This window comes from Stegastes partitus, unplaced genomic scaffold, assembly GCF_000690725.1.
Source record: "Stegastes partitus isolate 25-593 unplaced genomic scaffold, Stegastes_partitus-1.0.2 Scaffold141, whole genome shotgun sequence".
NCBI classification, from domain to species: Eukaryota; Metazoa; Chordata; class Actinopteri; family Pomacentridae; genus Stegastes; species Stegastes partitus.
Window position 1 is genome coordinate 1 of NW_007577872.1, and position 26,566 is coordinate 26,566.

General features: G+C 43.3%; 3 protein-coding genes and 1 pseudogene across 6 annotated transcripts in view; 1 reads left to right on the top strand and 3 right to left on the bottom strand.

Moving 5' to 3' along the window:
• sclt1 (sodium channel and clathrin linker 1) lies at positions 1–9,249 on the bottom strand. Of its 2 annotated transcripts, none has more exons than XM_008278986.1 (22): positions 9,184–9,249; positions 8,754–8,788; positions 8,390–8,457; positions 7,506–7,558; positions 7,291–7,363; positions 6,991–7,046; positions 6,736–6,871; positions 6,442–6,564; positions 6,191–6,256; positions 5,400–5,470; positions 5,162–5,252; positions 4,788–4,879; positions 4,458–4,635; positions 4,221–4,319; positions 3,454–3,525; positions 3,255–3,329; positions 2,979–3,121; positions 2,704–2,896; positions 1,523–1,719; positions 649–727; positions 390–485; positions 1–261 (listed from the first exon to the last, which is right to left on the bottom strand). In XM_008278986.1, exons 2-22 carry the CDS (start codon positions 8,785–8,787, stop codon positions 202–204), a joined length of 2,055 nt encoding a protein of 684 aa, XP_008277208.1. In that variant the 5' UTR covers position 8,788; positions 9,184–9,249; the 3' UTR covers positions 1–201. The 2 variants fall into 2 exon arrangements, with proteins under 2 accessions (XP_008277208.1, XP_008277209.1); XM_008278987.1 differs by lacking the exon at positions 9,184–9,249 and adding an exon at positions 8,994–9,026.
• A 269-nt stretch (positions 9,250–9,518) lies between these two features.
• Positions 9,519–11,220, top strand: LOC103355275 (UPF0462 protein C4orf33 homolog; annotated as a pseudogene).
• A 391-nt stretch (positions 11,221–11,611) lies between these two features.
• Positions 11,612–17,468, bottom strand: LOC103355265 (elongation factor 1-alpha 1). The gene is made up of 7 exons (XM_008278988.1): positions 17,325–17,468; positions 15,888–16,067; positions 15,500–15,796; positions 14,987–15,137; positions 13,861–14,117; positions 12,565–12,799; positions 11,612–12,327 (listed from the first exon to the last, which is right to left on the bottom strand). Exons 1-7 carry the CDS (start codon positions 17,466–17,468, stop codon positions 12,203–12,205), a joined length of 1,389 nt encoding a protein of 462 aa, XP_008277210.1. The 3' UTR covers positions 11,612–12,202.
• Positions 17,469–21,324: 3,856 nt separating this feature from the next.
• Positions 21,325–26,566, bottom strand: part of LOC103355266 (NACHT, LRR and PYD domains-containing protein 12-like) — a 13,311-nt gene continuing 8,069 nt past the window's right edge. For 2 of the 3 annotated variants that reach the window (XM_008278990.1, XM_008278989.1), the window contains exons 6-9: positions 26,327–26,542; positions 26,079–26,252; positions 24,292–24,465; positions 21,325–22,997 (exon numbers count right to left, since the gene is read on the bottom strand). In XM_008278990.1, coding sequence (XP_008277212.1) covers positions 22,982–22,997; positions 24,292–24,465; positions 26,079–26,252; positions 26,327–26,542 — 580 coding nt within the window. In that variant the 3' untranslated portion in view covers positions 21,325–22,981. The remainder of the gene's footprint in view (positions 22,998–24,291; positions 24,466–26,078; positions 26,253–26,326; positions 26,543–26,566) is intronic. The other variant, XR_520076.1, reaches the window with a different exon arrangement.

The following is a 26,566-nucleotide window of genomic DNA, read 5'->3' on the forward strand; positions in this document are numbered from 1 at the left end:
GTAGTTCAATGGTGTTTATTTTTAAGTTATAACAAAGTTTATTTTACATATTACACATCAGGCTCCAGGGCTCTGTTACACAAACAGTCACTACTTTGTATGAAATCGTTGCTGCCATGTAACTATAAAAAACATCGACACCTTTGGCAGAAAGTGTTGGAAGAGGAACACATTCTTATTTGTCCTTCAGCACAGTGACCATCATAAAGTATCTGGATTAGCCATCGCAGTCTTCCTTCTCTGGGACGCCAACATGCTCAGCTGCAAAACAAACAACAACACAGTGAACAATGTCAGTATTTAATCAGGTGACAAGGAAACAGGACAGATATGTGCATATTTCTTCATATCAGAGTCACACCATGGACACGTGGACCGGTTAGTCGTACCTGCTGTGTGGCTGTAGCCGCCCTCTGCTCGGCTTGTGTCAGGCGTCTCTGGAGACGACTCGTCTTCTCTTGACATTCTGCCAGCTGCCTCTCATACTGCAAAAACACATGTTAGTTAGCTACATGGTGTAAAAAACTAAAACAGTAGCTGTGTTTAAGCTTCTGTTTTTGAAGTACTAAAGGAACATCTGGTGGAGTTACTACGATCACTGCAGCTTCATTTGGATTTCACAATAAATTCTTTGTGTGTTAAACAAACCTCAGAGATGGTGCCATGGTCCGTTTCAAGCTGCATCTCCAGCTCATGTGAACGATGCTTCTGCCGATTCAGCTCTGCCCTGAAACAAATATGACAGAAGATCTGAGTCAGCCCCTTACAAATACATTCATAAAACATTTACACAGCTTCATTTTCAAATGTTTCAGCATGTTCAGGATTTCCAGAGTAAGAATATTCCTCCTCATATAATAAAAACACAGTTTCTATTGCCTTTAATAGAGAGCTGCATTAAATATTAACATGTTTAATCTTATTTAAATCATCTCTTGAGTCGTCTCCATTTGATTGGTTATTGCTTCACTTTGCTTCAGGGTTTATTTCACTGGAAAGTGTTTGCTTCACCCACTGGCTCTATTGAGCAGCGCACTGCAACACCAAGAGGTAGAGGGAGGCAAAACCTGTAGCGTGAGGTGAAAGGGACGTTCTGAAACCAGCTTTAAATGAGTTACTGTGATGTGGTTTGCCCGTTTGGCTCATTTATTAGCACGGCCAGTAGCTGCAGCAGCGGCATAAGGGTCGTGGAAGCAGTTAAGGTGCTCCAGCTATTCTCTTTCTGACTCATAACTTAAGTCAAATGTGAACACAGGGATATAATGCACACATTTTTAGATTCAGTGCGACTTACACACCTGGAGGATCTCATTACCAATGATTACAGCAAAAAAAACCTCTGATAACTCTATAAAATCCTAGAAAAAAGCCACTAAACTATGACAGATCATCCTGGAATAATCAGAAAATGATCTCACAACATGGATCAGGTTCTTGTAATGACGTCTGTCGCTCTAAACTGTCAACAACATGAATGCTCAGGCCCAGACTCTGCTCCTTCTACGTTCACACACATCCTTACTTGAGGCCCGTGATTTTAGCTTCAAAGGCCTGGACCAGGTTCTTGGCCTCCTCCTTCCATCGCTGAGTGCTTTTCTGCTGCGCTGTGAGGAGGCGCGTCAGATCGGCGCTCGAGCTCCGGCTGCTTTCCTCCAGCTCCCTCACCCGGGCGTCCAGTCCCTGCTCTCTGAGGCTGAACTCGTGCTCCATCTGCGAAACCTTGAGGAGATGCAGCAGAGCGAGTGGGATCGTGTGCATGAGGTCAAAACTCCAAAACTCATTCAAACAGACAAACAGGAGTCACTTATCCCACTTTAATCCCACTGGCTGTTTGGCTTCAGAGCAGTGGGATTAAATACACGTTTCTCTCACTGATGCTTTCTTTAATCTTTTTTAAAAGGGCAGATTTTACTCGGAGATCTGAGAGAAGAGATGATGGCAAGAACACCTGCTTAACAAACTGGAGGTGTGCAGTTAGAAAAATGTGGACATTAATCAGGCAGGGAGGTTCTAGTTAAATATGTTATAGTACTGGATTATGGGAACTCCAGGACCCAGGGGTTTTGACCCAGACTACAAACCAAAAGTTAGGATAAATCAGCTGCTGGTGCTTAAATTGGGACGAGTTTTTAACCTGTCTCGAATGAGGTCCCCACCTTTGTGGAAGTGCTGGAATAGCCCATTATCAAGCTGTCAGTCGTCTGGTCTCCATCATGTTGCTTCCACTGTCTCTCTCCTTGTTCTATCACTCCTGTTCATTACTCTAATGGGCCAGCACTCCGGCCCTGTAAAGTTGAACCGATTGCCCTGCAGGGTCACCTCCTTCCCTTATATTTATGTACATTTTTCTGTCTAGTATGTGTGTATCTCTATGTGTAAAGCTGCTGACAACAATGTGAATTTCTCCACTGTGAGATAAATAAAGGCATATCTTATCTTATCATCATCTCTACCAAAACTCACATTCTCTCTTGGTTTGAGTCTTTTCAGGCTGGCAGTTCCTGCAGTGAGCACCCACTACTCTGTTTTCATCTATTTATCAGTGTATTTTATCTATTCTGCTTGTTTTATTTATTTTTAAATCATTATTTTAATATTACCTTCTCGTTTCTATTTGTCATATGCCTCAAATTGTTTCACTGTTTAGAAAAGTGCGGATCGACCCATTCACATCCTTCTTATTTCTTCGAGTCATGGAGCTACCTGTTGCTTGGCCTTCTTCTGGACCAGCAGGGAGGCCTTGCGGAGCTCATCCATCTCCCTGCGGAGCTGCAGGTTCTCTTGCTGCAGCTGAAGTCGCTCGTCACTGACGCCGACGCAGTCGTCCCGCGCTGCAGCCAGAGAGCTCTGCAGCCGCCGCACTTCCTCTTGGCACCGTGACAGCTCCTCGTTATAGCTGCAGGAGGAGAAAGGAGTGGAGCTTAACTTGCTGCGCTGTAAACTTGTAGTTCAAACTAAATCTATAATGTCACACTTACTCCAGCTCCATCTTTTTCAGTTTGTTCTGGGTGCTTTTCAGAGTGAGGCTCAAGTCTTCCTTCAGTCTCTCCGCGTTCAGACACCTCTGATGAAGATCATCGATCTTCCTGAACTCCGGCTCGGCTCTTCCCTCCTTATACACCTGAAACAAAACCACTATTGTAATGACCAGCAGCAGCATCACCTCAGCTCACTCATAAAAACACACAATCAAACACTATCCACAGGCGTCAGTCGTTTCTTTCTCGTGGTTTCACTGATGTTCTCTCAGATACCTTCTCCAGTTCCTCCTCCACAGCTTTCCTCTCTCGCAGGGACCTTTCAATCTGAGACTCTTTATCTGCACACTCCTAGCCAGAGATGGGAGGAGAGAACGAGGAGAGTCGAGGAAAATGGTTGGTTAGAGACAGGACGAGGAAAAAGGATTTGGTGTGATGCTGAAAAGGAATGAGTCCGGTTAGCAGGACAGGTTACCAGCTGCAGCGCCGACAGCTCCTCGGCCATACGGTGGATCTGAACGTTGCACTGCTTGCGAACATTTTCCACCTGTTGAAGATAAAGTCACACACGGTTCAGATACGAGCAACGACTTCAGGGATCTGGTGAGTGGAAGTGCTTTGAACAGTGGATCACTCTGGACACGACTCTATTTTTGGAAATCCCAGCCCACACGCTCAACAGTCTGAGCGGTACTTGTGTCCTCTGGGAAGAGGTCTGATTACTAATTGTAAGAATTTTGGGGGATTAATTGTTCATCACACACACTTATCTGACCACTAAATGACTTTGAATGAGAATGAGGGAAAGGGGAGATGATGTATTTTGGCTGCAATATTTAAACTTAAACTCCAACTCAAAAAGCAAACACATGGCAAGATCCATGATTCAAAGAAAGCACAACGCATCAACAGTTACTCTTTAAAATATGATAAGATGTTGACAGCCAGAAGCTACGATGACAGCCGGCACGTCAGTCATACTACGCTGCACTAACAGGACTAAACAGTGGAAGGACTTGATGAAGAAGACCCATTAATGGAGCATTAATCACCGTGTCTCTGGCTGAGGTGACACAGGGTCAAAGAGCAGCTCTTTGCATTTGGCTCAGAACAAAAAAACAAAAGTTGGACTGAGCAACTTGTACAGTTTGAGGTTGTGCTTCCTAATGTCATTTATAGTCACACACAGATCTAATTACATGGAGGGCATTTAGTAGAAACATTTATTCAGAAGCTGTGTACCTCTTTCCTGGTGCGGACTGCAGCGTCCTGGATCAGCTGTTTGATGGCCTCCTTTGTCTTTTCCAGCTCCTCGGTCTTCTGCTTCTCTCTTAACAGGGCCTGACGGGACAGAAGCAGGTGCAAAGTTCTAAAGTGCTCGAGGGATGTGAAGACTATCAGAGGATAATGCAGCTGGACAGCCTGACATGAAGACTTGGCTGCTGAGAAAGAGCGAGATAACAAAGCAGCTGCAGTCACCTGGTCTTTCTGCAGGGCAGCCTCCTCGGCCACTTGAACGCTCTCTCTGACTTTGGACAAGGCCTCATACTTCTCCTCTTCCAGGGTGGTGCAGCGGGCCTGGAGCTCCCCCACCTTCCTCTCCCACACAGTTTGCTCTCTGCGAACTGCCTCCGCCTCCTGAGAAGCAGCCTTTAGCCTGAGACAGAGGAGAACAGTGAGAACCAGCAGCTTCCTTTAGATCACTACATGGTACTGCTGTTATCATCTCAAGCACTCTTCCTTCTTGGCTGACAGCCAGCAGTAAGAAAAGTGAAATATAGGTGAAGCAGAATGTGAAAAGGTGCTCGCCTGGTCTCCAGCTGACTCAAGGCTGCCTGAAGCTGCTGCAGCCGTCGGTCTGCAGCGTCCTCTCGACCCTGGGCTTCGGCCACATCTTCCTCCTGCATACAGACACAGATGAGGCCATCAGAGCCGGGTTTAGAAAATACGAGGATTTTATTACAGAATAATTAAATGGATTACTATTGTTTATAAGATATTCAAAATAATGACAAATGGCAGCATCTGAGGCCCAAAAGAATGTCCAAAACCCTTAATAACCAAAGCTCAACATTTTAAATTGATCGCCACAGAATCAGCTGCATTTTCTTTCGCGCCCTGATCAAGTTCACCTCTATGATCTCCACAGCCACTACGAGGACATTTACATCTTGTTTTCTTACCCGTCTCTGCATTTGGCCCTGGACAGTCTGCAACAGTTTGGTCATCTCATCCACTTTGGCTGTGGCCGTCCTCAGTTCAGCCTTGGCCTGCCTGCACCGACACGGAGAGTTAGTCGAGAAGATCAACATCTGTTTGGTAAATATGAGGATCACGAGCACCCTCGACCGCCTGTGAGCACCTGAGCCAAGCGGTTACCTGAGCTGAGCCGCGCTGTGCTGTGCTGTGCTGTGCTGTTACCTGAGCTGGCTGTGGAGCTCCTCCATCTCTGTGCTCTGCTCCGTCACCGTCTTCAGGAACTGCTGGTTAGTCTGTGTGTGGCAAGACAGACAAGACTGCCATCTGTGTGGCATGATTCCAAACACACAGCCCCAGCTTTAGGTCACCACCAAGCTTCTGCCAAAACTTCTCACTTTAAACTTCCTGTGCCCTTTTTGAACCAACCCTAAGGAGTCACTGTCACTCAGTCACTGCCGTCGTTCTCATATGCAGTGACTGAAAAAGGCTGCTTGCATGAACAGTCAGAGAGGGGGAAGCCCAAGGCTTGCCCTCTCATTAAAAATGCATGACAGGGATATAGTATTACTATATTATCTCCTCTCACACTGTACTGAGACCAAAGTAAGCACCAGCATATGTATGTGTGCTCATGTGTTTCTGTGTGAATACATGAATCCACAATACGTTGTTCATCTCCAAGTAAGTTTGAGCCTCAGTCAGGACAACTGTCTCTCTGAATAAACAGTATGGTGTTGAATAATCCATGACTGGAGGTGAAAGAGAACGAGGGGGAGACGGCAGGGGGAGTAGCGTACAACAGCCTGAGCTGGAAAAAGAAAACACTGAGGTAGTCAGAGGATGACCCAGTGAGGGGACAGTCCAGATACAACAGGACCTGGCCAGTGATTTAAAAACTGATTCTGTTAGTCACAGGATTCAATATTAAAGCAGGCTTCGTTTCACAGCATTTCCATCACGTGGCTCATTGGGTAGGCAGTAATTTAACGTGTTTTTAATTAGGCGTCACTTACCGATTCCAGTTTCTGATTGGTCACTTGGAGTTTGTACGTGTGCTGCTGGAACTGAACAAGCTGATCCTGTGATGTAAAAAAAAGAAAAAAAAAAGCCACATTCAATAAAAGTTTAGTGCTAGTAATTAGCTCACGTGTATATCAAGCACTAACGGAGGCCAAACTGCTGTAATTGACCTAAGTTCTGTGAGAATGGCTCCATCTAGTGGCAAAGGGCTGATGTTCTGCATGTTCATGTGGAGATACTGGACCTTGAGCTGCTGTCTCTGGGCGTCGTGGATCTGTCCATCAGACATGGTCTTTTGGTGGACCTGCTGGAGGCGGTCCAGCTCCTGGGCTGCCGTCTGCCACAGCTCCACGGCCTGCACCCGCTCCTAAACGCAAACGGACAGTACAGCTGAAATCATGAACCTGTGTTTCTGTGTGACAAGATCACGATCAAAACATAACGAGCAGCACTCTGACATTAACTTCTGCTCAACCAGTTTAAGGAAGCAGTGTCCAAGTGTTTTCATTCAAGGTTTAGACGCATCACATGGACAGACCTGCTCAGACAGCTGGACCTGCTCCTGAAGGTTTCTGATGACTGAATCCTCCTCCAGGGTGCTGCCCTCCACTCCTGAAGCCACGGGCAGGGAGTGGAGCTGCTTCTCAACAGACTCCCTCAGTTCTGCATGCAGCCTGTAAAAGGTGGTGGATGTTGATTAATACTTTAAAAAAAAGCTTCAAAAGCACACATAGCTATAGATGTGAAATCAAACAACAGCCTCTGACACCAGCGGATGTTTTTTTTTTTGTACCTTTCATTTTCCTTGACAACCCTCTCCAGCTTCACTTTGACATCTGCCATCTGCCCCTGTGGATTCAAACAATCACATTGAAAGACATCCTAATACATTGTAATGCATCTGCAGACCAAGAGGTCACAAGATTAAGAGACATCCATCACCCAGCTCTGTCTTTTAAGGCTTTTTAATACTCCATGTAGCGTATTTCAAGGCCTGAAATGTTTACAGCCCTTTACACCTACAGCATGTTTAGTTCGATAAGAACAAGACACTTCAAACATTTGCTTCATTATTTCTGTGTTTTTTTCTCACCTGGTATCTCTGCAGCTGTTCAGTCATTTCATCCATGTGCCGATCATACTCTGCTATCAGAGGAGCCATGATACTACAAAGGAGGAATACAGACGTCACTTGTGAGGAATAAATATTTGCTTTAAATTGTCATCATATCAACATGTTCTGCTTCACTCTGACTTGCTGATAATCTCTTAAATGTGTGAAGAAATGAGTCAAAGAGATAAACTGACCCTTTGTCAGAGATCCAGGGTGAAGGAGACTCTACCGGCCTCGCTTCCTCAACCTATCGAACACATAACACGCAAGAGTCATCAGGTGCCCAACAGTCGTTAAATATACACAATAGGGCTGCACAATATATCGTTTCATGCGCAACAGTGACATCGCAGGAAGCGTGACGTGAAGGAAAATGAACATCATGCTCCAGCTTCTGCTGCTGCTGGACACAAAAAAGAAACTCAAGCAGTCAATTTCCACGACTAAACTATTAGACACAACTCTTATCATTTACTCAGATTGAATTGATTCTTTTTTTAAAAATTCTAATTAATAATTAGATGCATGGAGTTTGTTGATTGTTTTTTTTAATTTCTTTTATTTAAAAGACACAGAGATTGTTGACAAGTGGGCTCCATGTGTGCACACAAAATAGAGGAGAGGAGCCCTGAAGATGAAGAAACTCAGGGTCAGCTTCATGGAATGATTCCAGCTACAGACGGGATGGTGTCGACTACAAACACGTCCTCTGTGGGTTTGATTTGCACGAAACTCTGGATCACAAAACCAGTCTCCAGAATCAAAAGCTACTTTGACAGCATTGCCATAAATGAGAAAGGCTCCACACTGGTATGATCAGGGTTTTTGTTTGCTTGTTTGTATTTTAAACGCAGACATAAAATCACACCAGTCATTCTGAAATGATGAACTCTTACTATTGAGTCATTCAAGTAAAGTTTAGTTTTTAACATCACAATAATTAACTGAACAAAAACAGAGTTTTGCAATGCCATTTTTTCCTAAATTACCCTGGAACCCAAATAAAAAAACACTCCCTTTTCCTGACTTAACAAAACGAATCGTAGAGAGCGTTGAGTTTCTGCTGAAGTCTTTTTACCTGAGATGATGTGGACTGAGTGCGGTGGCCGTACTGATACTGGCTGAGGGCAGAATTTAACCTGTGGACTGGAAACAGGAGGATACAGATTGATCATACTAATTTTCACAAGAGTATTCCTAATTTAAAGTATTACTGTAAGCTGAAAATGACATTTAAAGGGGGGAAACGTGTTAGAAAGGCACAACAGTGCAGCCAAACTTTAGGTTACAGGTTACCTATTTCTACCTTTATGAATGTTACAGCTACATATGGGGCCTGAAAGAGTAACGGGATTACTATACAAGAACAAAAATGCAAAATATAGATGAAGAGGGAGAAGAAGATGTATGAAAAGCAAAGTATCTCCTCTGTTTGTGCTTACCTTGATCACGCAGAAATTCAAGTTCTGCCTCCATGCTATGTGTATACAAGCAAAACAATTAGCATCGGTCACTTAAAAACAATCACTAATAACCCGCAAAACAAACCGATTAAAGCTAGAAGCGGGTGCAAAATGCCTCCGGTTGTGTCAACGGCACACTAACGGAGCTAACGACGTTACAAAGCCGCTCAATAACACTTATTACAAGCTAGCTTGCTGTGACTACCTGTCAGTGGTTACCTGGTGCGGCTAGCGTTAGCCGGAGCAGCTAATCAATCTCGGCTAAGCTTAGCTACCAAGCTAACCGCTCAGATCCGTTAGTCAACATCTAAACTGGTGTTCAGAGAGAAGCGACGCTCACAGGTTGTGTCAGCGCCTCGTTTAACGCGTGTTCACTAAACAAACAGTGCAAAAATCACGAGATTTTTACTTTGATTCTCGTTTCCGCCGCCCGTTTGAAGTAAACAAACAACAGCCAATGGCAACACAGATGTGCGCCGCTAAAATGGTTCCGTCTGCACATGACATGAGAAGGAACGTTCCGACCTCATGTTTTGGTTTTTCTGGAATATATGTTATTACACTGGAAAAGATTTTGTTTTCTTACTGCACCATTATTGCTGCAGTCGTGATTGAGTAATATAGTCTGTATCCTGCAATTTTCAGGCCTTTGTACAAATAAAACTATCAATGTTTATGAGACCATGATAGTAACTGCATTATTATTATTATTATTATTAAGGTGACACAGCAATTAAACTTGTAATGAGGTTGAGTAATAATAATCTGTTCTAATTGACCTTAAGTAAATTCGATTTCCGGTTAATGAGTCCCACATATTTGGCCTAATTAATGTCACTTAATTGATTAGAAAGCAACCCCGTTATGATCTAGGTAGATAACGAGCACTCTGCTGGTCCCATTATCGTAGCTGAAAGTTTATGTATCTGTTGTTTTTTCATAATGTCAACTTGAAATAAACGACTCGAATGATTTAATTGGGGTCCTCTGTTTACCAGGATTGCTGCCGATGAGGTTCATAACACCTTCTAAGCAGTTTATTAATACAGGATTAAAGGTCTCCTTTTAATTTTCTCTTCTTTATCTTATCAGTCGGGGAGTCTTTCTTCTTTGATAGTACAACAAAACATCACCTGGAAGTGGAGCTTTGTCCAAGCTCAGCTCTGTTTCTGTCCATGTCAGGGATCGTATGTTTGCAGTCACATCTTCTGTTTGTTTTTTTGCTGTAGACACGAACAACACCTGATGCTGTTACTGTCAGGAGTCGGCCAAGCTTTTGTGGTAAGTTGACAGCAAGGGAGTTATCAGGGGGCTTTTTTTTTTTCTTCCCCCAGCAACAACTGCCCATCATGTTTAACACCACAGTCACAGGGGAGAGGTGGATGGCCGAGGCTCTCCTTCCATGGCCGTACTTTCCTCCCAGTGCCAACAAGATGAACTCGTACGCCATCCACGGCTCAGGGGAGAAGCTCACATACGAGGGTCTCTGCTCCATCCCAAAGGAGGAGATAGTAGAAGGCCAGAAGCCCAACTTGTAAGTTTGCTGACTCTCCGGGCACAGTTGAAGGTCACGTGCACAGGCGTTATGTGAAGTGGTGCTCCAGTGATTTTCTTCTGCACTTTGCAACTTTGTAGCAGCACAGACTTAAAAGCATTCATGTTCAGATTTATAGAAAAGTGTCAAAGAAGTGAAATCCCAAACTTTGACTTTTTAGATTTTTAAGCAGCAACCAGGTGGAGAGTTCCACTAAAACATGAAATACACTGTATCTGTGTATATAAATGTACATGTGTGTAAGTGACAGCTTAACACATTATATATGAAATCCTCTGTCTGTCTCTGAGTCACCGCCTGGAAGATTTCCAAGATTTCCGGCTGCAGAGCATCATGGGAGAGACCAGCCAGAATCTGCTCTGTGGACGGGAAAGCCTCGAGGTTTTCAGAAGGACTCCTTCTCTCTCTCTCTTTATTTCTGTCTCGCGCACACACAGACACACAAACTCACCAGAGGGGCAGCAGGGCAATAGTGCAAATAGTCTTTGACAGGGAACAAAGGGCAATCAAGCTTCAATAGTTAATGATGTCAAACCAAGAAATATGTTTTCAGCTTGTCAGAGCACACAACTGATGTGAAAATCAGTTCTTCAGGAAAAGCATGTCAGAGCTTTTAGATTAGTGCTTATTATAAGTAGATCAATTCACTAATTCTATTGAATTCCTTCTACAATGAAATATGTTTACATATTAATTAAAGCAGACTGTTTTTTCTAAGCAATTGTTTGACAAATGTCCTCTTAAATGTACCTCTAATGTGGGATCATGTGTGAGCTCCATGTCCATTCATCAAAATCATAGTCAGATATTTTGAGAGAATTAGTTGAGCAAATCAACATAACTTTTATTTTTGTCCTCTGTTTAGAAGCTCGTCAGCGTCGCTCAGCTTAGGAGGTAAGATGGAGTTTTGGCAACACAACAAACGTTGTGAAACACCTTAAAGTTAAACCACAACACAGAATACGAGACATTTATGATGAGGCGGACAGAAGAGGAGAGCCCAGGGTCAGGTGCTGCTGCTGGAGAAGTCCTTGGGTGCTGCAGGCAGCACATTGCAGGTACAGAGGGAAGACATGTGGAGCTTTAAGCAGCACTAAGCCCTGTGGCTGATGTTCAAATGAATAAATATGGTTCTAAAATAAATACACGCTTCAACAAGTAGCTGCATGAGTTCAGCTTGGAGCAATAATATGTGCATCACTGAGATAATCCCACATCAGCAAAAAAAGCCTGGATTTATTCAGGTACGGTTTCCTAAAGAAAATAAGACCAGGAACCAAGAAACTGTTTAAACATCTTTACTTTTATGAACGTACGCTCACAAACAACAGTGGTTAAGGTGCATGAACTGAACAGTAACATTTATCAGAGCTCCTGCGAGGGAGCTTACGTCAAGCAAAGTGCGAGGCATGAAGATTGAAGGTCATCAGACAAAGAGTTTCTGAAGCTGTAAGGTGCAAACAGCGAACATGCAAGCAGCCAACCTACATCTGGCTAGAGAGCACATCTGGTTTTAAAGCTAGGACACAGAGCATTACGTTAACAAAGACCTGGCAAAGGAACATCTCTACCGTATCACTACGTCGGGTAGCCACATCAACGAGCAGCTGGAATTCTAACTTCAACAGCACACAGAGAACTAGAACGCAAACCTGTCGTGTTGTTCTGCCACGAAGTGAGTTACAATAAAACCTACACGTAACATAGCGTGTTAGCGTCGCTAACTGCGCGGCGCGTCATTTTTTTTCCTTCGTCTGCTTTTGCGATGCATTGTGATAATAGACCAGACGCTGACTATGGTGTGCAGAAGGGGCGGGGTGCTAGTGTGTCTTCGGCCACGGTGAGCGTTCGGGGCAGCAGCCCAGCACAACGTTCATTTGGCCTTCTGCGCCTTCTGTGCAGACTTGGTGATCTTACCGCTTGTCGGGGCTTTCTTCTCCACGCCTTTAATCACTCCCACCGCCACCGTCTGGCGCATGTCGCGGACAGCAAAACGCCCTGAGGGAGCGGTCAGGAAAAACAAAAGTCCATGTTTGATAATAAAACATAGAAACTGTGCTGGTGCTAAAACTAATCTGCTGCACTTTCATAGGGACTCAATCAGTTCACCATCATAGAGGAATAAAGAAACCAGGAAATACTGACATTTAAGAACCTTCAAACAGTTTTGACACAATTACGACAACAAACTGATGACACTGTTTTGTTTTTAAGTCAATAATTAAACAAACTCACCCAGCGGCGGGTACTCAGAGAAGCTCTCCACACACATGGGCTTGCCGGGGATCATGTCCACAATGGCAGCATCTCCAGACTTCAGGGACTTGGGATTGTCCTCGAGCTTCTTACCGGAGCGACGGTCGATCTTTTCCTTGAGCTCTGCGAATTTGCACGCGATGTGCGCAGTGTGGCAGTCCAGTACGGGAGCGTAGCCAGCACTGATCTGACCGGGGTGGTTCAGGATAATCACCTGCAGACGGCAGATACAGAGAAGGCAGGAGAGCAGGACCGTACATTTAACACCTGGCTAGAATCTCCTTCAAAGTCAGTGGTGGAAGAAGTACTCAGCAGCAATACATCCATCCATCTATTATCTATACACCGCTTAATCCTCACTAGGGTCATGGGGGGCTGGAGTCTATCCCAGCTGATTTAGGGCAAAGGTAGCCAGTCTATCACAGGGCTACACTTAGAGACAGACAACCAAGCACACCCACATTCACACCTACGGACAATTTAGAATCACCAGTTAACCTCAGCATGTTTTTGGACTGTGTGGGAGGAAGCTGGAGAAGCCAGAGAGAAGCACGGGGAGAACATGGAGAGTCTACGCACCAGGATGCGAACCGTCGACTTTCTAGCTGCGAGGTGACGGTGCTAACCACCGATCCACCTTGCAGCCCAGCACCAATACAGCAATGTACAAATACTCCATTACAAGTAAAAGTCCTGCTTAGTAGTGAAAGTATTGAAGAGCATGTCCCGGTTTGGTCGCTCTGACTTACACGCTATTATCATTATTATGTGCCATCATTAGACTGTTAACAGTGAAGCGTCAGTGTGTCAGCAGCATGTTTCTGTTGTTGCTGCTGCAGGTTTGAATGAGTTCATACCCAGTTTGAAACAAAGGGACAGCAGACAAATCTGAAATGAGGAAAGCTGCTTTAAAAAAGTTTCTGAAATGTTTGATTTTTGCCGAGATTATTGGAGCATTTACTGACAAAAAACCATGTGAGAAGTTTAGAGGGAATCATGACTATCTGGTGGAACCGTTAACAACTTTTTGAAATCTGAAACACAGAATTTTGTAAGAAGTCAAATAGGTAGGGAACCCCTGATTTAATCTGTAAGTCTGTGCTCTACTTTAAAAGCTTGTTCTATTATAAACTGTGTCAAATCTTTATGTTAAAAAAGCTGTCAGACAAATGTAGTGGAAGTATAAAGTAGCAGTACCTCAAATGTGTGCAGTACTTGAGTAAATGTACTTAGTTACTACCCTCTCCTGACGAAAGCTAACTCCTGTGAGCCGACCTGAGAGGTGAAGCCCGCCGCCTCCTGTGGCGGATCGTTCCTGCTGTCTCCGGCCACGTTGCCGCGACGGATGTCCTTCACGGACACGTTCTTGACGTTGAAGCCCACGTTGTCGCCGGGCAGCGCCTCGGTCAGGGCCTCGTGGTGCATCTCCACGGACTTGACCTCGGTGGTGACGTTGACGGGGGCAAAAGTCACCACCATGCCAGGCTTCAGGATCCCCGTCTCTACCCGGCCCACGGGCACGGTGCCGATGCCTGGAAAAAAGAAAGGTTAGCGGCTTTACAACGGGGTCTAAGAGGTGCATGAGTTAGAACGGTAAGTTAAAGATCTCTTCAGGTGTACGATAAGCCTTTACTAATCCCACAGAGGAGGATGGTGCAAACATTTAGGAATACTAGTAGAAAAACAATAATAAACCAATAGTATCCCTTCATATGAGTTTAAATGGTCCAAATTCCTCTGGATGTGGAAATGACAATGTTGCATACATCAGATTCTCTCATGAACAGAATTAATTTTGCGGATTCGTAGTAGAAAAATACCGATATTGCACAGATTCTTGTACATATAGAGTTTTTAAATGTACAAAATATTCATAATTCACACCTTCGAATGTGCTGATATTGCACCAGAAAGACGTAGGAGTATGTTTGGAGGTATGAAAATGACTCCGCTTTAAATATTTATTTGTGTCTGATGTGGTTGCTCCATAAAACAAATGACACCTGTTCCTCCTGACTCATTAACAAAAAAAATCTATGAATATATTTCCAATTTCCAAGGTTGGACAGATGACGTCTCCTGCGTCACCTAAACACCGTTCTCAGTGTTCCTCAAGTTCAGTTTGTCTTGTTTCATTTGTTCAACCCAGTTCCAGGGTTTAGAAGGTTAAGCCTAAAAATCATTCATGAGCATTTAGGACAGAACGAGCCGATGGGAATTCCTTCAAGACCTCATTCAGTTCTGCTGTTTTTGTCACAAAGTGCTCTCATTCCCAAAAATACTTTCAACACCTACTCTGGTATGAAGCAACACTTGATAACGAGGGCAGTTAGATTTCACAAGTACAAATCACACAGCCACCACACACACTCTCCGCCACCTGCGCCAACAGCGGCCTCACCTCCGATCTTGTAGACGTCCTGCAGAGGCAGCCGCAGGGGCTTGTCGGTGGGACGGGTGGGAGGCTGGATGGCGTCCAGAGCCTCCAGCAGGGTGGTGCCCGAAGCGTTTCCATCTTTGCGGTTGATCTTCCAGCCCTTGAACCAAGTCATCTGTGGAGGGAGAGAGGCTCGGTTTTACCTCGGCAGCTCGGGAATGGATGTGTGATTGCTTTAGATTAGATTTAGAGCTCAGAAGCAAAGGAGGACACAAAAGGTTTCACTGTCAAAGAATCTAGAATAGAGATAGAATAGCAGCGTTTTTGTCGTTGTTGCAGAGACAATGAAAAACTATTTAGCATCATCGCTCTTAGCAGTGTCGTGCAATCAGCATTCAACTATATGTGCAAACTGTATTTATAAACTCTAAAAAGCTGTATGGGGGGGTCATACTTTAGTTCCTCTATATAACACGTACAGCAACAGAGAGGCAAAGAATGATCTCTGAGCACATGTTATGCTCTGGTCTCACTCACATTAGGGCTGGGTTCCAACATGTTGTCTCCGTTCCAGCCAGAAATGGGCACGAAGGCCACAGTGTCGGGGTTGTAGCCGATCTTCTTGATGTAAGTGCTGACTTCCTTCACGATCTCCTCGTAGCGCTTCTGGCTGTAGTTGGGCTCGGTGGAGTCCATCTTGTTGATGCCCACGATGAGCTGCTTCACTCCCAGCGTGTAGGCCAGCAGGGCGTGTTCGCGGGTCTGCCCGTTCTTGGAGATGCCGGCCTCGAACTCGCCGACGCCGGCAGCCACGATCAGCACGGCGCAGTCGGCCTGAAGGGAGACACGGTGAAGTCTTTCATTCAGTATATTTCCTCTCTCCTTTCACCCATTTCCCACTCCTCTACCGGTCTACTAACTTCACCTGAGAGGTCCCGGTGATCATGTTCTTGATGAAGTCCCTGTGTCCCGGAGCATCGATGATGGTCACGTAGTACTTGCTGGTCTCAAACTTCCAAAGGGAGATATCGATGGTGATGCCGCGCTCGCGCTCGGCCTTCAGCTTGTCCAGAACCCAGGCGTATTTGAAGGAACCCTTTCCCATCTGGTGGTTGTGGAGGAGAAACAAAGGTAAAGTCACGTCAGGTTCATGTTAGATCATATAACTTTTGCTTGAAGCTGCACACAGTAACAGCTACAAATGATGCTGTGTTGTCTGAGTCATCCTCCTGATTCCCTTCTGCAGGATGAAGGTCGATAAAGACAAGCAAGTCATTCATCTCAGTGCTGGAGATTCAGTGCTGCCACTTGTATTACATACACCTCACAGCTGTATGAATTTGAAAGCCGCAATTAATACATTAAGTATACGCACCAACAACTGCTCATTAAAGCAAATAACTAATCAGCCAATCGTACTGAGACAAAGATTTAGGCGAGAGGATCTGCTGAAGTTCAAACCGAGCATCAGTAAGAGAAGAAAAGGTGATTTGAACTTGACCATTTCTGGGGTTTACAAAGAAAGAACATTCAGTGATAGAGAAGCAACAGCAACTCAATAAAAAACAAGAAAATTCCCATTTTACGCAAGCTACACTGAGTGCACACCGTGTAGAGCCCTGAAGCTGACGGACATTTAGACTACTATCACAGCAATATGGACCAAAACCTCTAAGGAGCTGAATCTATGCAATGAAAAATGTCTGCATTTCTGAAGGCAAAAGGGGATCCAACCCAGGACCAGCCAGTGAGTGAATGATTGCTTGTTATCTACACAGTAATACATTGACTTATGTGTGTAACTCAGATTTTCCATGACGTATTTCCAACTTGTGTGCGTGCTTTCTTCTTTACTTAAATTTGTATTACGCCAAATCTCACACCTCAGGGGGGCACATACACTGTACAGTCGAGTCACATTGAGGAAGCGCTTGTCAATTTTGTAAACTGCAGCCTCAAAAATGATGAAAAAAGAAGTTAAAACTCCTTAACAATAAGCCACTATAATAACTGGACTGTATTAGACAGAAAAAACTTTCATGTTACTGTGTTTACCACCATGTCAACAGGAAACTGGGACAAAATACAAACCCAAGATTTCATTACAAATTATATTTTACTACTAAACTTACTAGAAAGCAGCTGCAGGCTATAAGTTGTATATAAAGTGACATTTAAATCCAGTGATTTCTCCTAATGATTTAGCAATGGTGCCAATCCAGTACAAGCTTTAGGACACAAGAAAACTGTATTATACTTGTCAGACGAGACGTTCAGTTCAAAAGAGCAGAACCGCTCAAGGTAACACAGTAGGGAACGGCTAAAAGGGTCTATTTTAAAGCAGGAACAAACTGACTCATACCTCTGCAGCCTCCTTCTCAAACTTCTCGATTGTTCTTTTGTCGATGCCCCCACACTTGTAGATGAGGTGGCCGGTGGTGGTGGACTTGCCGGAGTCGACATGTCCTATCACCACAATGTTTATGTGGAGCTTCTCCTTCCCCATTGCAGCTCGCTCTGGAAAACACGGAAAGATTTGTGCAGTAAACAAAATAAAGAAGCAGCACTTTTCCAACAAACAAAAGCACAAGGACTGGACTTGTAGTTAGCCTTCATAATATCTGTTTACAGTCCAAATGATGGCACATCAGAGAGGAGAAGGTGTTTATTAATAAGAAGCTTAATAAGTCCTATCAGTCAGACAATTCGTTACCGAGCATGATAGACAAACAAGGTGTTTGAATCTGCACCGGCATAACTACGGGGACAAAAAATGAGGATTTGTACCCAGAAGTGGTTGAGCTTATAACGAAAACAAAGCAAACCTACAACGACCACTTCATTGCACAATTACACACTGAACTCTACCCGTCTCAGGTGTGCAGAGATGTTCACCTATAGGAGATGCTGGATAAAAAATAAGAGAACTTTATTGATCCCTCACTGGGTTAAATTTGCAAAAAATAACCCTGGTCATGACGCTCACAGTGAATTTAAGCACAAACGTTGGTGAGCAAAGTCACGCTTCAACCCAGTAGAATTACACGACTGATGGTTAAGCGTGGCAGTGATTACTACTGAATAAACTCACTAATGTCTACTTAAGATCTGACTGGCGGTTGGTCAGAGGAGCTGAACGTTTTCTACCTCAGTCATTTAAAATATTACATTGGTAATCAAAAGGAGAGCACACAGTAGTAGGGTAGGGCTGAACAGTTACTTCATGTCAAATCAAACCAAAAATATGAATTAAAAGGTATTAGCAAATCGTAAAGGCTGCAATTTAGAAGAAACAAAGGTGTGGCTGCTAAATAAGAACAATGCTCAAATTCAGTTTTATATAGCTCAAACAGATTGGGACTTTGCTTCAGCTTGCACATTGATCATTGTATACAACAGGGTTGGGGAATGCACATTGTGGTTTAACATCAAGTTCAACAAGTCGAGGCTTAACTCGAAGGGCGACCGAGCTTTCTCCATCAGAGGCCCCTCGACTTTGGAACAACCTGCCTGAGGAGATCAGGCTTATGGAGTCGGTAATGTCTTTGAAATCACTTCTTAAAACCAACTTTTATGAACTTGCTTTCATGTGAAGTTTACTTTTAGCTTTGATGACTTTTATTCTGTATTTATGTGCTACAAGCTTTTTATTTCATATGTTCTCTCTTGCTTTGTGTTCATTTTAGCTGTGTGATATCGTCTTTAATTCTTCAACTAACTTTAAATCTTCACTCTTATTCTTCCATTTTTAAACTGCCTAGTTCCTTTCATTGATATGCGCCCTAATCTGGCTAATTATTCATTGAACTTATTATTATTTTAATTGACGGCTCTGCCTTGTCTCCTTATGTCTTGCTTGATTGTCTCTGTGTTTGCATGTTTTGACTGTCAAAGCACCTCCTGTGAACACTCTTCTTAATATAAATAAAGTTCTTATTATTATTAGAACTTGCATAAACCCAGTCTTGTCATTGATCAGCTACACCTCAGACTTTTTGCAGCACATCTGATCCAAGGTTTGAACTGTCAGTGATTTTAAAAATGCATACTGTCCTCCTTGTGTGACAGTCGTGCTTTTGAGATATCACATGTTGTTTAATATCTAACTTTAGCTAAACCTGTGGACTGTGTTAATGAAGGGCCTGGTGAAGCTGGCCGACACTTTGGGGGCCACAATCGCATTTGTTAGGCATCCGGAGTTGTCTAAAGCGATTTCTTCGATGCCTGGCTGCAACCCTGACTAAAAAGCCAACATCCTGCAGCCAGCAAACTGTTCTCGTATTTCTGTTCTAATCTGTGGCATCATGTCATTTGCATAAAGCTGCATTTTAAGGTGGTCTTTTATAGTCACTGGTCAAAGGAGTGTCTGTGTGTCGGTCACTATCTGATCACTGTCCTTTAAAGCCGCGCCAGACTACAGTGTGGAGTAATTCAGTAACTCAATGGTTGACTATTTGTCTCCAGCTCAAACACATGTGCGCTCATTTAACCCCGTTTTCCCACCAAGACAACAGAAATTAGACTTTTAACATGTTCAAGTCATAAAAGAAGGCAAATTTGCATGCTGCATTCAATTCTGTCCAGTGGACTTTTGCAATTCTCTGTAAAAGAAATTCAAACTAAACTAGATTTCCACTTTGCTATTAGGTACAGTCATTGTTTAAATTCTTATAACTGAGAACTGTAAAAGTACATTGAGCTAAATTAAATGCAGCATGCACAGTTCCTTATTTACTGACTATTAAAAAGTAATATATTACATTATGGAGTGCAATCTTGTTCTTACACAGTGTAATTGTGCTTTATTTGATTTTTAGTGCTCTTTCATTGTAAGCTGCTAATCCAAAGAGCTGCTGAACTGCCTTTTGTTGTTTGTTTTTAACCATGACAAAAATCTATTCTAACAATTTCTGGTTATATATTTATTCCACATGACAGCTACTAAATTTACAATAATATTCATTGCGGTATATTGTCATATCTGGCAACCTTGGCTACACTTAACTGTGCTAACTTTGGCTAACCGCTAGCCCTAGTTAGCCATATCGGCGCTGTTTGGCGCCAACAGCTGGATGGCACAGAAAAGTGAAAACTTGTTACCTGAGTCAATTTAGTAATTACAAGTATATTACCATTTTTTTAAAAGAAAAAAAGATTAAGCTAAAGTTACTTAGTTAGCTTGTAGGACTTTAAAGTACTTAATAGCTAACTTTAGCAGACGCGCAGCTAACGCTAAGCTAGCTTATTCGAAGGCTCGCTTCTTATACTTTACAATCTGTTATTAACATTTTACCAACAAAACACGTACTGTAAATTATAACCCTAAATACAAAACCACACCACAGCATATAATATTGAGTCTAACTATTAACTTACCGCTTCACCTCCGCGTAGTTACCGATAATAAGCTAGTTAGCTAAAAGATAACAGTCGATCACCGCAATATTGCCTCACTCATACGCATGCGCAGAGGCTTCTGAGTGAAGTTTTTTTTTTCCCTGACGCATCACACTGCGTGTTATTGGGACTGAGTTTAGACTCTGAAGGGAACTAAGAGCAAAAACAAAAACATCCAACACAGCCACTGCTCTGTGAAGAGATAATGAAAACAAAAAATACTCCACATGACATAAAATGATGCAAATCCACACATAAATCCTCTGATCTGGACGCTTCTGGCGTGCAGAGAAAATGTCATCAGAGGACGTTAATGTGCGACGATGCCGCAATGAGCATGACACTGCAGAGCTGAGGGCGTTCATAACACATGCCTGCATGTGTCAGCATCCAGCTCTCACACTGCTGCACGGCTCTGTTTATCCTGGGCAGCGTGACGAGCGACACACGAGGCGGTCAGGAGGCGCGTTTCTGCGCCCAAACTGCGCCATACGGGCCTACCGAGCCCGCCAGCCGGCCCGGGCAGCCCTCCACACCCCGGTGCACTTCTCTTTCTTTTTTTTTTGGCACCGTTCGTTACACCAAAGCAACACAGCAGCGTTCAACTATCAGCACAGTGGATGATGCATTTTACATAACAGCCCTGACACGCGTCCCTGAACGCAGCAGCAGCAGCAGCAGCAGCTCTGTTTACTGAGAAGGATGCTGATGAAATGTTGGTGTCGCGCCGGGAAACATACCTTCAGCTCCGAGGTGCGTTCACTGGTCCTCTGCGATGAAACCGGAGATGCTGCACACAAGGTACCGCTGTGCCAACTGGCGTCAAACGCGTCCTGCGCTGCAGCGACGAGGTGCAGCCGCTTGGTGGCGCTCTGCTGCTGCAACACACAAGTGAAGCAACGCTGCACAGCTTGGTGCAACCAAAAAAAAAAAGAAAAGGAAAAAAAACGAGCAATGCTGCATTTATTGTGTGGTCACAGATAGTGTTTATTTGCATCACAGTCACATGTTTGACACACTACAAATAATACTGAGTGGGAACTTTCACAGTGAGCTTCTCATGAGGTAAAGGAACCTGCATCAAGAAAACATGCAGAAATAACATTACAAAACAATCCATAACGTCAAATGAATGAGGCACCAAAATATATATAACAGGTGTTTAAGTAAAGGCACAGATTTCAGACAATACTTTGAGCATCTGAACACATTCAAATAGGTCCAAACAAGAAGAGGTCAGAGGAGTAAACATGTAGTTGATATGTAGAAATATCAAACATCTGAAAGCAACACAAAAAGCCCCAAAGCCTTCATATTCTGACTGTCCAGCTGGTGCATGAATTTAGTCTTTATAGCCACTAAACAGCTGTTTATTAGCCACAGTTAGTGCATAGAAAAGTCACTTTCTAGAAGCTTTCTAGCATAAATATTATCTGATCCTGGAATAAAAATATAGACACACTGAACCAGATTATTAAACCTCAAAGGGGCATGTATCTTAGTCTTTCTTTTAATTATTCAAGACTGAACAAACACGTAAACGCAGCACGCAAATGGTGAAAACTTCACGTTTTGCTGTAATTATTTCTAATATATTTGTTTTTCTCATGCCGTCTGTTGAGTTGCACAGATGCCATGTGTTACACCAACTAATACCCGTGCTACATTAACCTGTGGTCAATATAATTTGGCTTTTTTGACACAAAGAATTAATTTTATGAAAAAAAAAGACTATTTCAACGTCTCATCAGTAAACAGGACTTTTCCCCCATCAATCACCAGGAAATGCTGCTTATGCTAATATGCTAATGTCCCACGTCACCCCAAGCGTCCGTCCTCGTCTCCTGTGTTGGAAAATACATCATAAAACTCTTTTTCACGCGGGCATAACTCTTTAGTTTGCAGGTAAAAGAAAAGTGAAGCCGTTTGTGTAGTCGGGAAACTACAAGCTTGTGTCAAACTCTGCAGAGGAGCTGTGAGGCGATACTCCTCTAGACTTCTAACTAGGAGGTCTGTAAAGCCGAAGCAGATGCCATGTGTTACACCAACAAATACCCGTGCTACATTAACCTGTGGTCAATATAATTTGGCTTTTTTGACACAAAGAATTAATTTTATGAAGAACAAAGAAAAGACGATTTCATGTGAAGTGAAAACAAACTTCATAAATGAACTATGACCTGCTGTGTTTATATTTCTGTTCAGTTTAAATGTCATTTCAACCACAAACCGATGCAGAAAAGGCAAAAACTCGGTGCTAAAAATGCACCACAACACAGTAAAGTAACTGATTAAAGCTCAAAACGTCACAGGGTTGAACCCCTGAACTCGACTCATGTACGGCTGAATCACTTCATATTACAACTTGTGCAGCATAAAGTTGTTTTAAGCAGAGTCGCAGGCGAGCTGGTGTGCTCGAGCTGCGGCGAGCGTCGAGACACCGCAGAGGACGCTCCAGTGTAGAGCTACGTTTAGGCCATCTTATAGGTAGATTAGGATTCATTTTCAAGGACAAAACTTCTAAATGTGTAACTTTTAAACGCTTCGATGAGCTTTTAGTTGTTCCGTCGATGGTGAAGTTTGAGAACTGCGAGCCAGTTCGAGTCCTTTTGTCGGCGTTCTTCAATCCACTGAGACGCTGAAAGACAAGAAAGGAGAAAAAAAAGGACGTAAATACTTACAGTAAATATGCACATGGTGGTAAATAAGTCTAACAAATACTGAAATACAAAATTGTGCATGAATGTCAGAGTATCTCTCGGTATTTGTTTGCCTCTGTGTGCTTTAATAATAACTTAATCTATGTAGCACCTTTAAAAAAGTTTAAAAACAAGGTTAAAAAAAGAAGGAAACTCAAAAGATTTTCTAAATAAATCAACACAACACCACCAGATAAAATAATAAAAGAACCATAAACACCACATCCAAGTGGAATCCTAGAAAATAAACCCTAAAAACGAGGTTAAAAAATCTAAATAATATGAGTAAATATTCAAAGAAATATGTAAATAAATAAAGGACAAATTGTAAAAGTCAATTACATTCAAATTAAATAGACATCACATAAAAGCAGGCCTACAAAAACAAGTTTTAAGAAGCGATTTAAAGAAGATCCTGGGCAGGTTTTTCCAAAGCCGAGTGTCTGAGTGGAAGCTGAGAGGCTGCGTTCGTTATTCTGCTGCAGGATCTTCTCCACAAAAATGCAAACCGGAGTGTGAAGCACATCTCAGAGTCGGATTTGCATGTTTTACTTTCATTCACCACAACGTCTCATCAGTAAATAGGACTTTCCCCCCCATCAACCACCAGGAAATGCTGCTTATGCTAATATGCTAATGTCCCACGTCACTCCAAGCGTCCGTCCTCGTCTCCTGTGTTGGAAAATACATCATAAAACTCTTTTTCACGCGAGCATAACTCGTTAGTTTGCAGGTAAAAGAAAAGTGAAGCCGTTTGTGTAGTTGGGAAACAACAAGCTTGTGTCAAACTCTGCAGAGGAGCTGTGGGACGATACTCCTCTAGACTTGTAACTAGGAGGTCTGTAAAGCAGAAGCAGAAACACATTTGCTGAGTTGTGCGTTTGTTGACAGATTTCCACCACAGTGTCTGTCAGGAGGAATGGGAAAAACATCTGACCCAAGTCATGCTGTTTAAAGGCAACGCTATCAAATACTAAGGAAATGTATGTAAACTTCTGATTTTGAAGAACGTCATAAAAAAAATTCTCTATAAAATTCTCTCTCTCATTATTTTGGCGTTTAGCAAATAGAAAAAATTTTGACAACCCTAACTGACCTAAAACAGGAAAAGTTTAGCCTGATTTCATGCCAGACAGTGAGAAAAGAAAACGTCTTATATTCTCATTTTACTGCTTCACGACGGTGGGACAGAACGCACGGGGATTTCTGAAGAATAACGTATTCAGTACTCACTCCAAAACGCACAGAGAGTATTTCTGGCACGTCTTTAGGTCCATCAGCACGCTGATGTCCGTGTCTTCCAGCTTGTTGCCCATCAGATGCAGCTCCTCCAGGTGGGACGGGTTGGACTTCAGGGCGGAGGTGAGGAACTGGACGCTCTTAGAAGTCAGTCCACAGCTCCTCAGCCTGGACAGAAAGCACAAAAACAAGCACCTCAGAGCTCATTTTATCCAGAACCTATCCTCGCTGAACTGCTGTCGGTGCAGCGTCTGTTTACCAAGAGGAGAGCTGAAGCAGAGCTACAACTTCGGTGCTGTTTGTGAGCAAGATGGTGCGTAAACCACTGAGCTGCAATATCGTAAAACTTGGTGAAGAGGTGGAGCACGGGAAAAGGAAAAAGCCATGAAATTTGAATGCGGATCCAGGTTAGGGATCGACTGATAGAACTGCTATAACTACACATGAGGAGTAATTTACAAAAGCACAATTTATTTTGAAAAGTAAGTATATTACAGAGTCACCAGCAAGCCTTTTGTAACGTTTTAGAGCAGGGGTGTCAAACTCTGGCCCGCGGGCCAAATTTGGCCTGCTTTGTAATTATATTTGGCCCGCGAGACAATACCAAATGACTACTAGAGCTGCCCCCGGTATTATACTGTACAGCGCATTCACCGCTAATACTACAAATCCCATAATGCCCTGTTGTTGTTTTGGCGCGTCAATCAGGACAAGACCCATAAACTCCCTCTCCTCTGTGACAGTAGGCATAGCGACTTCACACTGTCACTGTGCCACTGATGTGTTTTTTTATTTATAATTTGATTTTGCATGTCTCCACTATTAAGTTATATATAATGTTTGGTAATAAGCGGTGCTTGTTCCATATTCAATGTTAAAGCAAAATTTGTTTCGGTCCATACTAAAAGGTTCATTTGTTCAATGTTGGCCCGCGACTTTGTTCAGGTTTTAAATTTTGGCCCACTGTGTTTTTGAGATTGACACCCCTGTTTTAGAGCTTTTATTTTGATAGCGGGTAACACTTTAACGGAAGGAAGAGTTCATAAAACGTAAACTGCGCGATAACCTTAAAAGATATCAAAGCCTTGTGACCCGCTTTAACTTTAACTTCTACTGTAAAACATGTTCGAGCTACAGGGTTCCAAAGACGGATTTTACGAATATCGTCCAAACTGTGCAACAAATCGCTGCCAGAAGTCGTAGCACAATATGCCCGATGAAGTCGCGCTTTTTGGTATATTTCAACAACTTCCCTGAGGTACCCTACCAAAGGGATCAATAAAGTTCTATCTAATATATTTTTTCTCAAAGTTGAGTTCGGTAAATCATGTCAGAAGAATCTCTAAGAATAAGCCCGAGGAATAGTAATAAGTGAGCTTAATTATCGCCTCTGTGTTGTATGTTTCTGCCAAACCAGGCAGCTCGTATATGTCTGTCCACATCTGATCACTGACTTTTTGCAAATAAAATGTCATCCCTTCATCATTTTATTCTATTAGAAGTTTTTTGTGTGTGTGAAATGTCATAATTAGCACATAATTCTTGAGTTGCGGCCAAAACTGTGTTTAAACAAGTCACAGTGGTCTGACTCACAAACAAGATGCTGCTTAGCGAGCGACGTGTTCGCTGGACACGTTTCTAACAGGTGAACCACGTCTGCATAATAAGCCTCTGCTTCAATGAAAGGATGAAGCAATTCATACTTAATTAGCATATTAATTATTGAGTTATGTTCAAAATGTGGCAGCGTAATTCCTTCCAAATTCCCAAACTTCACTTACGACAGTTTCTCCACTTTGCACTGAGGGTTCTTCAGTCCCGCGCAGAGCTTCTTCATTCCCTTGTCCTGAAGGTCGTTGCCGGACAGGTCCAGGTCGCTGACGACGCTCTCCATCGACGCGAGCCCCGATGCGAGCTCTGCACAGCAGTCGTCGGTCAGGCCGCAACGACTCAGGCTGAAAAGAGAAATGAGCACACCGTTCTTCCGACCAAACTGAAGCGGAGAGGTCTGTTTGAAAGAATCGCTCACTTGAGAGTCGTCAGATGGCTGTAAGGGTTCTCCAGGCCGGGCGACACTTCTTTGACTCCTCTGTCTCCGAGGCGGTTCATGCTGATGTCCAGTTCTTTCAGCTCGACCGCCTGCCAGTTCCTCTTTCGCACCCAGCCCTGGTAGAGCTGCGACACTGTGCACAGCACCTTCGCCAGGTAGATGCAACCCTTGTCAGTGATTCCACATCTGGAGACACTGAAAAGGGGGAACGAAAGAAAA